General features: G+C 47.5%; 2 protein-coding genes across 5 annotated transcripts; one reads left to right on the forward strand and one right to left on the reverse strand.

Annotated features, from left to right (window-relative positions):
• The first annotated feature begins 80 nt into the window (after window positions 1–80).
• Window positions 81–10,704, forward strand: LOC123029754 (TELO2-interacting protein 2-like). Of its 4 annotated transcripts, none has more exons than XR_006415980.1 (6): window positions 81–738; window positions 834–977; window positions 1,157–1,319; window positions 1,941–2,075; window positions 6,964–7,243; window positions 7,605–10,704. XR_006415980.1 is itself a non-coding variant. In XM_044443031.1 (5 exons), exons 1-4 carry the CDS (start codon window positions 476–478, stop codon window positions 2,058–2,060), a joined length of 690 nt encoding a protein of 229 aa, XP_044298966.1. In that variant the 5' UTR covers window positions 81–475; the 3' UTR covers window positions 2,061–2,075; window positions 6,964–7,597. The 4 variants fall into 4 exon arrangements, 2 of the variants coding, with proteins under 2 accessions (XP_044298966.1, XP_044298967.1); XR_006415981.1 differs by having other exon boundaries at window positions 6,964–7,064; XM_044443031.1 differs by lacking the exon at window positions 7,605–10,704 and having other exon boundaries at window positions 6,964–7,597.
• MAK16 (MAK16 homolog) lies at window positions 2,213–12,500 on the reverse strand. The gene is made up of 10 exons (XM_044443029.1): window positions 12,377–12,500; window positions 10,712–10,761; window positions 9,221–9,330; window positions 8,651–8,715; window positions 7,030–7,181; window positions 6,600–6,654; window positions 5,819–5,893; window positions 4,270–4,386; window positions 3,608–3,664; window positions 2,213–2,739 (listed from the first exon to the last, which is right to left on the reverse strand). Exons 1-10 carry the CDS (start codon window positions 12,389–12,391, stop codon window positions 2,542–2,544), a joined length of 894 nt encoding a protein of 297 aa, XP_044298964.1. The 5' UTR covers window positions 12,392–12,500; the 3' UTR covers window positions 2,213–2,541.
• Between the last annotated feature and the right edge of the window lie 218 nt (window positions 12,501–12,718).

Here is a 12,718-nt window from a genome sequence, read left to right on the forward strand (position 1 = left end):
TCACATGCACATGGTAGGCATGTCATGAGCAGAGCAGGCTGGAGCTGGGGGTCAGACTAGATGGCCTGGGAGACCTCTTCTGACTCACTGTTTCTAAGTCACACCATACGTAGGTTTATTTAGTCCAGTGTTGCCCATAACAGAAGACAAGAAACCTGTCTCCCTCCCAATGTTTTTGGACTCCACCTGCTTTCTTCCCCAGACATGATCAGGAACAATTGTAGTTGTAGTCCAAAATCATCTGAAAGATTTTCCAGCCCTGCTTTGCATTTACTGGTATCTGCTTTTGTTTCGGGCAGGGCTGTTTCCCAGGCCTGCTTCGAGATGCTGCAGATTGACCCTGGGACCTCCTGTGCTGCACGCAAACCCTGTGAGCTACAATACCCTCCACTAAAAACGATAGCCTTTCGCCATTAGAGCCCTGTGCAGTAGGTTAGGTCAGGAGAAAGACTGAGAAACTGGCCCTGTGAGTTTCATGGGAGAGTGGAGGACTGCAAGGGGGCCTCATGACCCACAGTCAGAGACCCATCTCTTCTCGTCGCTCCAACAGGTGGTGCTGCCGTGTATGCTGGACCTGCTGCCGGTTCTGGAGAAGGCCCCCCAGAGGCTGTCCCACACTCCGACACGTGTGTCCCCATCTGATGAGGTACTCCAGCTGATCCTGACCCACATGGAAGTGGAGCACCGACTCTCCTTGCGGAGAGTCTATGCCAGGAACCTGCCTGCCTTTGTAGAGAGGTGAGATGGCACTGCTGTCCTCGTCCTGCATTTTGCCCACAAATAGCCCACTGTTAGTGCAAAGGTTATAACCCTCAACCATTTCTCTTTGAGAGGCATGGCATCCGGATCACCCGTCACCTGAAGAAGCTGCAGCAGGTGATTGTGGGATACCTGGAGGTTCCTGATGGACCCGAGGAAGCTGCTAGATTGGCAGTGTTAGACACTCTGAAGCGCACCATACAGCACGCATGGCCCAGGTACTGTAAAGGCCCTAGGAGTTGGACTGCCTCTCTGTATTGAGGTGCAGCTTTACTCCAGAGCTCCAAAACTTATTCCTGCTCACTGCCCACCCCCACACAGTCCTCCTGGGACTGGGTTGGCTCCAGAACAGTAGCTTCCCCATCAGACTGACATGTGCGCCATTTCCTTGCTGTAGGATGGCCTGCCGTCTCCCTGAGCTCCTTAAGGCTTTGCTGAGAATGATGTGGGATGTGGCTACAGACAGGAGCGCCACCCCTGAGCCAGTGAAGGCAGAGCTGCTCCAAGGAGCCACCGAGTGCCTCCTTTTGCTGGACCATGCTTCCCACGGACAAGTCAAGGTGAGCAAGAGCAAAGGAGGGCCCTGTACCCCCAAGGCAAGGCAGGCCTGCGATGTAGTGCAAAAGCAAACGAGAGAGCAGACAGCTGAAGCGCCAGTGCAGGCCAGGTGGTGTGCAGGTTATTCTTCCCGTCTCCTGTGTTTGTCTTTTAGGAAATTAGAGTCCTGTGACCAGCCAGGCACACCATGGCAGCCAGTTTCGAAATGAGCAGGCAACCCCCATAGCCATTTTGTAAGAGTGCCCACAGCACGAGAATGTTTCAGCCCTACCTGCCAACCTAGAAAGGATGAGGACCCCAATCTGGCCTCTTAATATTTTAATGTGGACAGCAGCTAGGCAAGCTGTCAAGGCGAGCATCATCTCTTGAAATGCATGGATATGAACAGCCCTCATTCTGAATAATACTACTCTCGGGACAGTACTTCACGTGCAGCACGTCCAGCTGGGCAGGGACCTCGGCCTGAGACGTGAAGAGTGACACAGGGAAGTGCAGCTAGGCAGACTGGCTTGCTATACAGTAGTTGGCTTTGGGGAGCCGTCACTGGGTTGGCTGAGAGAGTAAAAGGTCTTTCTGGAAAGCTGACGACTCCATTTGATTTGCCCCCTTCCCTTCCATCCCAGGTCCTACTGCAAGGAGTCCACCACAGTTGTCCAGATGAGCACCTCAAGGAATACCTGTGGAAAGTACAAGAGGACTCTGCAAAACAGTCTTCCCCAGAGCTCGAGAGAGAAGTTGAATAAAGACTGTATTCAAAGGTAGGAAGAAGCAGTTCTCCAGCTTCTGAGGCACCCATCCAACTCCACCATGTCTGCCCTCCTGTAGTTGAAGTTCTGTTTACCATTACTCAAAAAGAGTTGTCACCCCCCCCCCCACTCCCAAAAGAACAAGTGAATTGTTCTGGTGTACTTATTTATATGCCACTTTTATACCCACAAAAGCAGCTTACAAAGTCAATAAAGCTATACGCTCTTTTTTTAAATCCAGCCATCTTTGCTCCCAAGCTTGGACTATAAATATCGTAATTGTCGGTATGCAAAAATAGACTAAAAAATAATAGATGAAAGGCGTATCAGTGTGTCAGTATCAGTGCCTGGCGTTTTAACCCAGCTCAATATCTGCAGGTGCTTGTCTTCAGTCTTGGGGGCTGCAGAACCAACCGCTGCCAAGATCCACAGGCACTCAAATCATGTTCAGCAAAGAGTTCTCAAACCATGGGAAGAGTCACATCACTTTCGATTTAGACAGGGGTTCTGTTTCCTGCTCGTATTCTACTTCTACGTAAGCTCGTTTCCTCCTCACGGGGCCCTTCAGGGGAGCCTTGCCCTTGGACTTCGGCTGCTGTTCCCACTCTTCCTCTTTGTTGGATGTAGTCTCCTCTTCTCCCTCCTCTTCACTGCTTGTTGCCAGTTTATCCATATCCTGGAAGGAGAAAACAACAGGAGTAATCCCAGCAATGTCTTTGCCCTTGTGTACTCTCTTGCAAAAGACAGAGTACCGGGGTCTCCAGCACAACATCCTTGGGTAACTCCCGCGGCATCTAACAAGCTCTCCACTCCCCAGCCATCCAAAAAAGGAAAACTAAATAAAAACATGGAGCTGGGTGATCTTGCTTCCCCTTCCAGCCTTGGTCTTTCCCTCCCCTGCTGCCACCACCTACCTTGGCCAGGCTCCCATAGCAGCCATTATGGAACCAGCTACATCCTCTGTGGAAGCCATTCTTGGTGGTGCCCACAGCACATTCCTAAATGTGGCTATGGGTCCCAGAGGTAGCGGGGCCCAGACTCGAAAGCAGCTTACTCCATCTGCTGGACCTGACTCTCAGCATCTCCTAGCCCTATCAACTAGCCTAGGACACTGGGTTAGTGGCAACAGGTCTAAATCTATTTTACTGGAATTACTGTGGTTGAGATGGGCATAGCAAGCTGAGCACACGGTTTCTCTACATCATTGCAGGAAGTATCCAGTTTTCAGCTGCCCAAACGGCAAGGAAGTATCCCCCTTCCCATCCCCAAAATCAAGAATTATTTATTCTCCTATCATACCATCACATGGCTTCATACAATATGCAAGATGATAGGTTGTAGCCACAAGGAACTTACAATACGAAAACTTAACACAAGGAAGAACAAAGGGGAAGTCGAGAGGTCCGAGTAAGATGTGGAAAAATATCCATTTCAGTCCCTAGCATCTCAAGCTGTATTTGGCCTTGTGAGGCTCCCCAGTCAGCCCCAGCCGCCTTTTCCCTAATCACAAATCATGTTCCGATGTCTACCTTTTTTGAGCTTACCTCAAAATCACTGAGATCACTCTCATCTACCTCCACAAACTCCCTCTTGTTCAAATCCTGCAGTGAAAACAGAGCAAAGAGAAAATGGGAGGAAGGGTGCCAGGGAAGAGACCTCCTTCCCAGTCTCTATGACTGACCCTTCTGTCGTTTCCAGTCATCAATCAGTAATATCAGACATTTGGGGAAATAAGCACAAATGGATGTACCCTTCAGGCTAGAGTGAAATGAGAAGCCTGAATTTCCCTCAACACAACTCATCTACATCTGAGGGTCCGTCACAAAAAATGAGACATTTATGGAAGTGACGTCCCATGTGCAGAAGGGCATTTTTTGAGCTAGCATCCTAATCGCACGAACGCTGAACACTCGGCCGGTAAGATTAATATCAGGAAGCTATGATAATACTTCTGCAGGAAGACATCTTGGGAAAGTCAGAAGGCATTTGCAACAGAGGTGCTTACTAAATTGTTGTATGGCAAGAATACACAAGATGGTCAACTGGAATGCCTTGCAAGATCTGTAAGCACATTTTTTCTTACTAATATGCAAAGCTCTGATTATTTTTTAGCAGATATGGTGGTAACAGTTAATAATAAAATAAATATTGACAGTCAGCTGTGCCCTTCTGGAGAATAACATCAAGACAATTTCAAAAGCATTACTTCATCATCATCCTCTTCTTCCTTCTTCTCTGTGTCTGAGTCACTTTCACTCTCAACATCCTGCTGTTCCAGAGCTTTGTCAAACGCATGGATGGGGAAGTTGTATATATCACCATACTGGAGAGAGCATGCCAAGAAGCAAAACATTATTAGATAGCCCCAGATTACACAGACTCCCAAACAAATCCCCTTGCCGAGCCAGAGAACTCCAGAAAATTATTCAGACGATATCCTAAAAGGCCTGCAGCACAGGGAAACTCCTCTCATGCCCCTCCCCTCCTGATTCACCTAGGCGCCAGAAAACGAAGGAGGCGCTCTGTTGCAGCAGAGCAGAGGACAGGTGCTCCAGCCTTCTGCTCACAGTGGCCACCTGGCTGCCCGTGAAAGCCCATGAGGACGACAAAACACCAACAACCACCTCCCGCTCATGCTCCCCAGCGACTGGCTTTCCCCAAAACAGTAGGCAAATATAGCCATCAGGACTAAGAGGCTGAGTTCCCCTGAATTTGCTGAAGAAGTGCTTCCTTTCATTTTTCCAGAACCTCCCACCATCCAGCTTCATGAAATGAGCCCAAAACTTCTACCTGTCCGCTCCCTCCACAGACCATGCTCAATTTCATACAGCTCTATCACATCTCGTACTCGCCTGTTTTCCAAACTGAACAGTCCCAGACATTGCTGCCTTTCCTCATGTACCTGCACTATGCACCATGACAAATTTCTGGGTTGTTTAACCTACAAACTGGCAGGAGAGCAAGGGAGTGCCCTACTTCCCGCCCATTTATTTCTGCTTTCAACTAACCACCTCAGGATGCTCTGATCCAGAGTAGTTTCATCATATCCAAACCTGGATATTCTGGATGGTTTATGGGTTAAACAACCCAGAGTTAACCCAACCAAGAACCATAGACAATTCCTGGATTAATGCTGAGTTAATTCCTAAACAACCCACGGTTCCAGGCCCAGATGCCACAAAACAACCCAAGAAGTGGGCATCCCTAGGTTGTTCATTGATAGTGAGGTGGACAAGCAAGCAAGAGGCAGCCCGCTCACTCCCATGCACCCTCCCTCACTTCCTGAGTTAAACAAATTGGGAACTAGCCACGATGGGTGAACTGGGTCTGTGAGGAACGTTACTGTTCCTAGGTTAACTGCAAGCAAGCAGGCATCAGCTAGCATGTTCAGAGGAACTGCTCCGGCCCCTTGAACTTTTCAGTCACCCTTTTCTGATCTTCTTCCTACAGCAGCCTTCCTGAGGTGCAGTGACCAGAACGACACACAGTATTCTGGGGGCAGTCACAGCATGCCTGTGTACAAGGGCAGCAAGATCATGCCAGTTTTATTTTCCATTCCTCTCCTAACTATGTCCAACAAGGCATCTGTCTTTTTTCACAGCAGCCACAAAGGTGCTGCTTAGGAACAGCAGAGACAAAACAACAACAACAGGCAGGTTTTTGAGTGTCATTTCCTTTTAAGCACTACTTTTATAGAAACACCCAGCATCCTCTAGCCCCACATGAATGCCATGTGCTAGTTTAAAAAACCGTACCGTGTCCTGCTTGAGCCTCTCCAACAATTCTTTTTCAATCGCGTTGTCTAGCTGAGCTGCAATCAGGGCTTTTTCCTGGCAGAACCAAGAACAAAAATGAGATTCAAGCTTTCCTCTCATTCCCTCGTGCATTTCAAGAAAGCTGCCCCACCTGGTCTAGGGCCTCTGGGATATAAGCAGCCAAGCTGCCAGGGAGCAAGCAACAGGGAGAGCAAACAGGAGTTAGGTGGAGGAGGTCAAGTGGGAGGTCCCTAACATTTTTTCTCCCTTTGTTTCTCTTCCTTATGTCACCTTAATTGCCCCCCACCCCCGCATGTGGTGGCCCAAACAATGGGCAGGGGGTTGGACCCCATGGCCTTCATAGCTCCTTCCAACTCTACTGTTCTGGACCACAGTGTGACCACAAGCATCATGCCATCTAGAGGGGCGCCCCTGGCAGGGGTCAGGAGCGGCACTCTGATCGGTGCTGGTTAGTCTCCAGGGCAACTGGAACTAGGAGCTGCCATTTTAATCTCCCACAATGCCCTGGACCTGGCATTGCTCTGGATAACTGTGGCAAACAAAAATGTTTGGTCCACACATGGTGCTGCCAGATGTTGATCTGAGCTGGGCAGGGAGGAACAGCGAAGGGAAGCCCCCCCCACCACCACCACCTCCCAGTAGGCACTGGTGACGAGGCCTGCTGGGCCCGCTGCCTAAGGTGGCCACCCGCTAATGCCAGACTCCAAGTGCAAGACGAACTGCTGGGGGGAGGAGCCATTGGTTCAAACGGGCATGTTACCTCTCGCCTCTTCTCACGCCTTTCCACTTTTTGGTTCAATGGAACAAGCTTCCTCCTGCAAGGGAGAAGTGCTCAGTGAAGCAGGTTCAAGCAGCCAGAACACAGTTGCTCTAAGTGCCCCTTAGCCATGCCAGGCTCGATCTGCGAGTGCGCAGCATTTGGCCCTAGCCAGAAAGGACACAGCGGGGCTTAGTGGTGGAGGGGTGCCGGGGCTCCCAGGTCCCCAGAGCTGGCATTTTGCATCAGCAAGGATACTGACAAGTCCTGCCACTGCCTCATCAGAATCCCGTTTCCTCTTGAGCACCTCTGCAGCCTTCAGATCCCATCCGTGCAAGTCTATGTTTCTATGTTCCCAAATCTGCAGAAAGGCCAACAAACGAACAAAGAAAATCCTGCAGAAAAAGCCATCCGCAGAAGCACCGTGACTTACTGTCTCTTGAGGGTCAGCTTGCGGATTCGGATCAGGTACTGTGTGATCTTGGTGAAGCGCTGCTTGCATTTGTGCCGGATGAAGCGGGGCCAGTAGATCAGGTTCTCATCGATCTCCTCCAGCGCCTTCTCATAGTTCTTGCTCAGCCGGACCTGCCAGAAATGGGAAGGCAAGACGTCTGCAACAGCGCTGAGGAGGACTGTCAAAGTCCCAGGTAGTCCAGCATGTGGGCACCCCAAGAGGAGGGGGGGAAAGCAACAAAATGCACACTTGGGGATGGGGGCCCCCTTCCAATTCCTTGGACGAGATGGGGCATGTAGAACTCTACATGTTCCAAAAGTAGCTGATTCCACCAATTTCGATGAAGCAGAAACAGACAACCAGGTGTTTCAAACTACTTGTATAATCCCTGTTGAGCCATGCTGGCTGGGGCTGATGTGAGTTATAGCACAAAAGAGAGGGAAGGTACCAGAATTTCTACCCATTGTAAAGGCAGCACGAGACTGACTGACTGATTTTTAGTTCCTTTCATAAAACCACGGGAAGCTCCTTACATCCATTATTTGTCCCTACAGCTCAAGGAGCAGACCAAGGCTTCTGATGGGTCTCTTGAAGCCACAAGAAGAGATGCCACAGTTATTAAACACTGAGCTTATGTGCTGTGCATGACACTATTGCCCATATTTCACTGGCATAGATCACTGTTAGTACCACAATTGTCTTATAAAGCTGGAACTTGGTTTTCTTATCAATTGCTGGAACTGACCAAATAGTCATAAGCCCTGGAATACTGCTGAGGCTTTACCGATTCTGTGTTTGACATCTGCATCTATGCTGCCATCTTGTGATAAGATGCTAAAACTACTTAATGGCTGTAAAGGATATATTTACTTGCAATTAAGCCCACCAGATTTAACAGGACTTATTTCTGAGTAGAATACATAGGATTGCACTGACAATTTTCTATTTTAGCTTGAGTTGCAGCCTTCCTGATTAAGGCACTGCTGCCCACAGGCTAATTATTTTTAAGTTACTTGCTTTTAAAGATCTTCCGGCAAGATTTTCAAATAGTAATATTAATTCAGTGGGAGGGGGAACAGGTCAAATTAATGTGTTTTAAACACACATCTCTTGAAAGCCGAGTGCACATAGTGTTTAGAGTTTTGGACTCAGAATATACTATGTCAACTGTATTGGGAGCATTATGCTAATCACATGATATATAAATGCTTTAAATGAACAAATGTCCAAGTTCTAGTTGCCATACAGCCATGAAGAGATTTAGAGCCAATCATTGACTCTCAGCCTACTTCACAGGCCTGTTGTGAAAATTAAATTAAGCCACCCTAGGAAAAACGGCAAGGTATCGGCATACATCAAACAGGCGCTCAAATATGAAAACTAATTCAGATTGTGCACTGCCAAATAAGCAAAGGCAGAGAAGGTAAAGAATCAGATCCACTCTTACATTGGCACCCTGTGTCCATATCCTTTAAATTCTCATCACCCTCTGCCATAATCCGGAGCAGCAACAACCAGCACCAAATGGCAAATAAAATCGGAACACAACATACACAAAAACGCATTCACACTACCCTAACACGTCTGGAAGGGAGCTTACCCGTTCCCACAGCCGGTTGGGGAAGGCAGAACGTTCAATGGTCTTCATGTAAAGGTAGCACTGGCCTGAAAGAGAAGCAGCACGGAATTGGGTAGGAGTCATTGCCGGGTCTGCAGCAGCCAGATTCTGCAAAGGCGACAGACCAGTGTTCAGAAAGAACTAGAGCACCACCTTCCCAGCTGAATGGAAGCTGTTCCTATCACACACTGGTTTTATACTGCCTTTTATACTGAATTTCAGGTGTGTCTTATGTAAGCCATTCAGATGCCTTACACTATCAAGCAGTATGTAAGAAGCTTTAATAAGAGGTATAAACAGCACCTTCATTGCAAGACCTTCACCTTTGATTTTAACTTGGGCTGTTTTTTGACCCTCGGCTACAGGGGGGCTGTACCTCTTTCACTTCACAGGGCAATTTCAGGGGCTACCTTCCAGAACATAGGATGTGGTCAGAACTTAAAACACCGATATTCAAGCAGTACATGCCTAAATGGCCACATATTTTCCATCACTCCAAATAGATGCATCAACACTGGATCTGATGCTAAGGAGTCTGGCCAAGACCCTTACCTTTCTCTTCCTTGATGGTAGCATACTGGCTGTTTGCCAAGGGGCAGGAGGACCGGTTGCAAAGGCCCGTGACGTTAAATTCATTCCGGCAAAAGCTCTGTGTTTTTGTTCTGCAAAGAAGAGATCCAAAATGACCCATTCAGTACCTTTGACATAGAGAACTTGATTCATTCTAATCCATTCATTCTAAGTTCTGACTATGGAAACCATAGGAATGCCTCTGGAAGAATTCAGCTGAAGCCACAAAGGAGCAAGATTGTACACAGGCTTGCCCTAAACTCACAAGCCTTGAGAACATTTTCATAAGGGTTCAGATGACAGTGAGATACCCAAGTTTTTTGTGATGTGTGACTCCTGCATTCTGTTAGGCCCACATCCTAAGAAATTATACCCTAAGACGATGAATACAAAATAAATGACCTGACAAAGGGCTGATTCAAACCTCCAGCTACTGATGTGGCACATTTGTCTTAAATGTATATATTTATGATTTTTAGCCCAGGGGGCAAGGAAATTCACCTGCCTCAAAATCTTGCATTGGAGTTGCCACTGAGAGAACTGTACCTCAAGTGACGTCCCTGTTTAAAAGCGGGCTCAGAAAACAACTGAACTGCCCGAAAGTCAAGAACAAGCAGGCCTGTTTGCTTATTTTTATTTCAGTTGCATTAATTGCACCTTCAGAAAATACCCTTGCTTAAAACGGTATCTGAACGCACACGGTAGGCATGTCATGAGTGGAGCCGGCTGGAGCCAGAGGTCAGACTAGATGGCCCGGGAGACCCCTTCTGACTCTCTCTGTTTCTATGAATGTAATAAAACAAACACAAGTATGCACTCAAAATACATGGTGCTAAATCCCCACCTCTCTATTAAATGCACTGGATTAGAACCAGAAAAGGTTGCAATCTGATGTGAATTCACCTAGGAGAACAGGCTGTAGGACATCTGAATTGACTTGCATAAGACAGCACTGAGTTAGCTCAGCTGAGTTCTCACTGAAATCACTGGAAACAAAGTCACAACAAACTTGTCCCCATCATTACAATGGCTATAAATTCAACTAACTTAGACTACAATCCTATGTGAAATTACCTCAGAGTTAAGTCCCACTGAATTAAAAGAGGCTTATTTCTAAGTCATCATGTGCAGGACTCTGCTGTCTGGATCCAGACCACTGAATTAAAGTTTGATTTGTCCATGTAAAAGAACCAACTGGAGCAAAACGTGTGTCTCCTGAGGTCAGCCATGATAAATACCTTAACCACGAACCGTTTCCAGAAGATAGAAAATGCTCCAATTTGTTGCAAACAGATTTGTTTTGATTGCTTTAAAACAATGCTTCCTCCTGGAAGCTGAAAACTCATGTAATCATGTTCCAATGAGGCCCTTTTGCCTGGGGCTCTGAATCTAGCACTACTACAATCATTGATTTGGCAAATCCTTCAATTCAGTACAGAGAGACTGAGACCAGGGGGGAGCATGAATACCTACTTGATCTTAAATGAGCAGAACTGCTTGTTGCCAAGAGTATCCCAAACAACCTGAAAAAAGAAAATACTGTGTTGGCAATTCAATGCACTTTTAAGTTCAGGGACATCACAAAGGTTTAACTTGCAGCAGAGACATGGGAATCTTGAAGTTGGCTCACGAATTCTCATGTGCAAACCACAAAGCTATGTTCTAATGAATCCAATTACAGTCTCAAGCGGCGGGAATCTGTCCCAATGCTAAAACTAGAATGCCTGGCAATCTGCAAAGCAACTTTTAATTTCTACGATGAACAAAGCGTCAGAGGATCAGAGAGTGAAGATGAGGGCTCCACAACAGCAGCAACCCCATCTGCTCATGTGTCTCTTCACCGTGACAAGCATAATGATCCTAATTTAAGATTTCATTATTTCTGTGCTTTCGATCTTGCTTTTCAACATGGCCAAGTTCACAAAGTGTCAAGCATCAGGAAAGTAATCAAAACAATCCAAACATTACAATGCAGTATTAATAACAATGAAGCAGAAAATGCTACGTGAACAGAAGAGTTAAGTTGGCAGATACAAATTACCTCCAAGATTATAATAAACAGAATATCATTTGAAGCACTGCTTAGACAAATAAAAAGACTTTCACCTGGTGTTGAAAAAGCAACAACAAAGTGATCACATGGAGCGCTCCAGAGAGGGAATTCCATAAATGGGCTGCCACCCTAAAAATGACTTTTACCTATCTCACTTCTAGACTCAGTGACTTCTGGAGGAGAACCTTCAGCGGAGATCCTAATACCTGCACAGATTTGCATGCAAACAGTCCCTATAACTGAGAATTTGTAATACCTGGAAGTCCTCTTAATGGAAGCTGATCAATCTTTTAAAAGAAGCAGCGAATCAACGAATTCCATTGGGAGGAATAACAGAGAAACACACAGCGTTGTCCCTCACGCTTCCTCGTTTTCGCAAGCAAATAAGAAAAGCCCTGCTGCATCATATCAAGGGTCCAGCTAGTCCAGCATTCAGTTCACACAGTGGTTAAGCGGCTCCCAAAAGGTCCCAGAAGGTCGTGAGTGCAACCCCCATCTTCCAACCCATGTTCCCCAGCAACCAGTACAGATAGGTGAAAGGCCTGATTCTGAGGGTGGCATATAACCATCAGGACTAGTAGCCATAGGCAACCCTCTCTTCCATAAATATGTCCCACCACGACAACTTGTGAAAGTGAATGCCATCGTTTATATTGCCTTGCAGAACTATACCTATCCACCCCATGATTTTTCCACGTTTCGTTGTATTACAGCCCACAACTGGAAAGGACTTCATTGGCAGTTCCTATGCTCATCACTGCGAAGATGCAAAAATCCTTTTTGATAAACTGGCGGTACTCTGCACATTCTCCAGGGCACCTTTTCTAACATACAAACACCCTGAATGAGCTGACTGCTGGATACTGAAAGCAGGTTCCGAAACTCTGATGATCCTTGCTCGTCAGTAAGGTACGCGCAACTAGCTTTTCCCACGTGCTGAAGAAATCGAGCGAGTAGAGAAAGCGGAAGAGGCGGCACACTCAGCTCAACCCGGAGCGGCCGGACGGAACCGGCCACGCTCGCCCGCCCGCCTATTTCACCACCCACTCGCGTGCTCGACGGCCCCGCAATCCGCCCCAACTCACATCGTCCGAGTGCATCTCGCAGCCGGGGGCACGGCGCTCCCGGGCGCACCTGAAGCGGAAGACGGAGAGCCGAGACCCGAGCAGATCGCGCGAGAGCGAGCCAGCCCCAGCCACGCGGAGGCAGAGCAGCGCCCGCGCATGCTCGGTTACAGGCTGCCAGTAGAGCAAAGTGTAGAGATGATTTTCGAGTGCAGTCCTCCGGGTTCAGTCTACCTTTTCTTTAACTCACCCGCCCAAGGCAAAAGTGATCGAAATCGATGGACACATGGAAGGTTTTGAGGGCTGTTGTTGCTGGATGGAGCGTGTATTCCTCCTTTAAGGAAGGGTGCTGTCGAAGATATG

This window comes from Varanus komodoensis, unplaced genomic scaffold (genome assembly GCF_004798865.1).
Source record: "Varanus komodoensis strain SLA01 unplaced genomic scaffold, ASM479886v1 scaffold403, whole genome shotgun sequence".
NCBI classification, from domain to species: domain Eukaryota; kingdom Metazoa; phylum Chordata; class Lepidosauria; order Squamata; family Varanidae; genus Varanus; species Varanus komodoensis.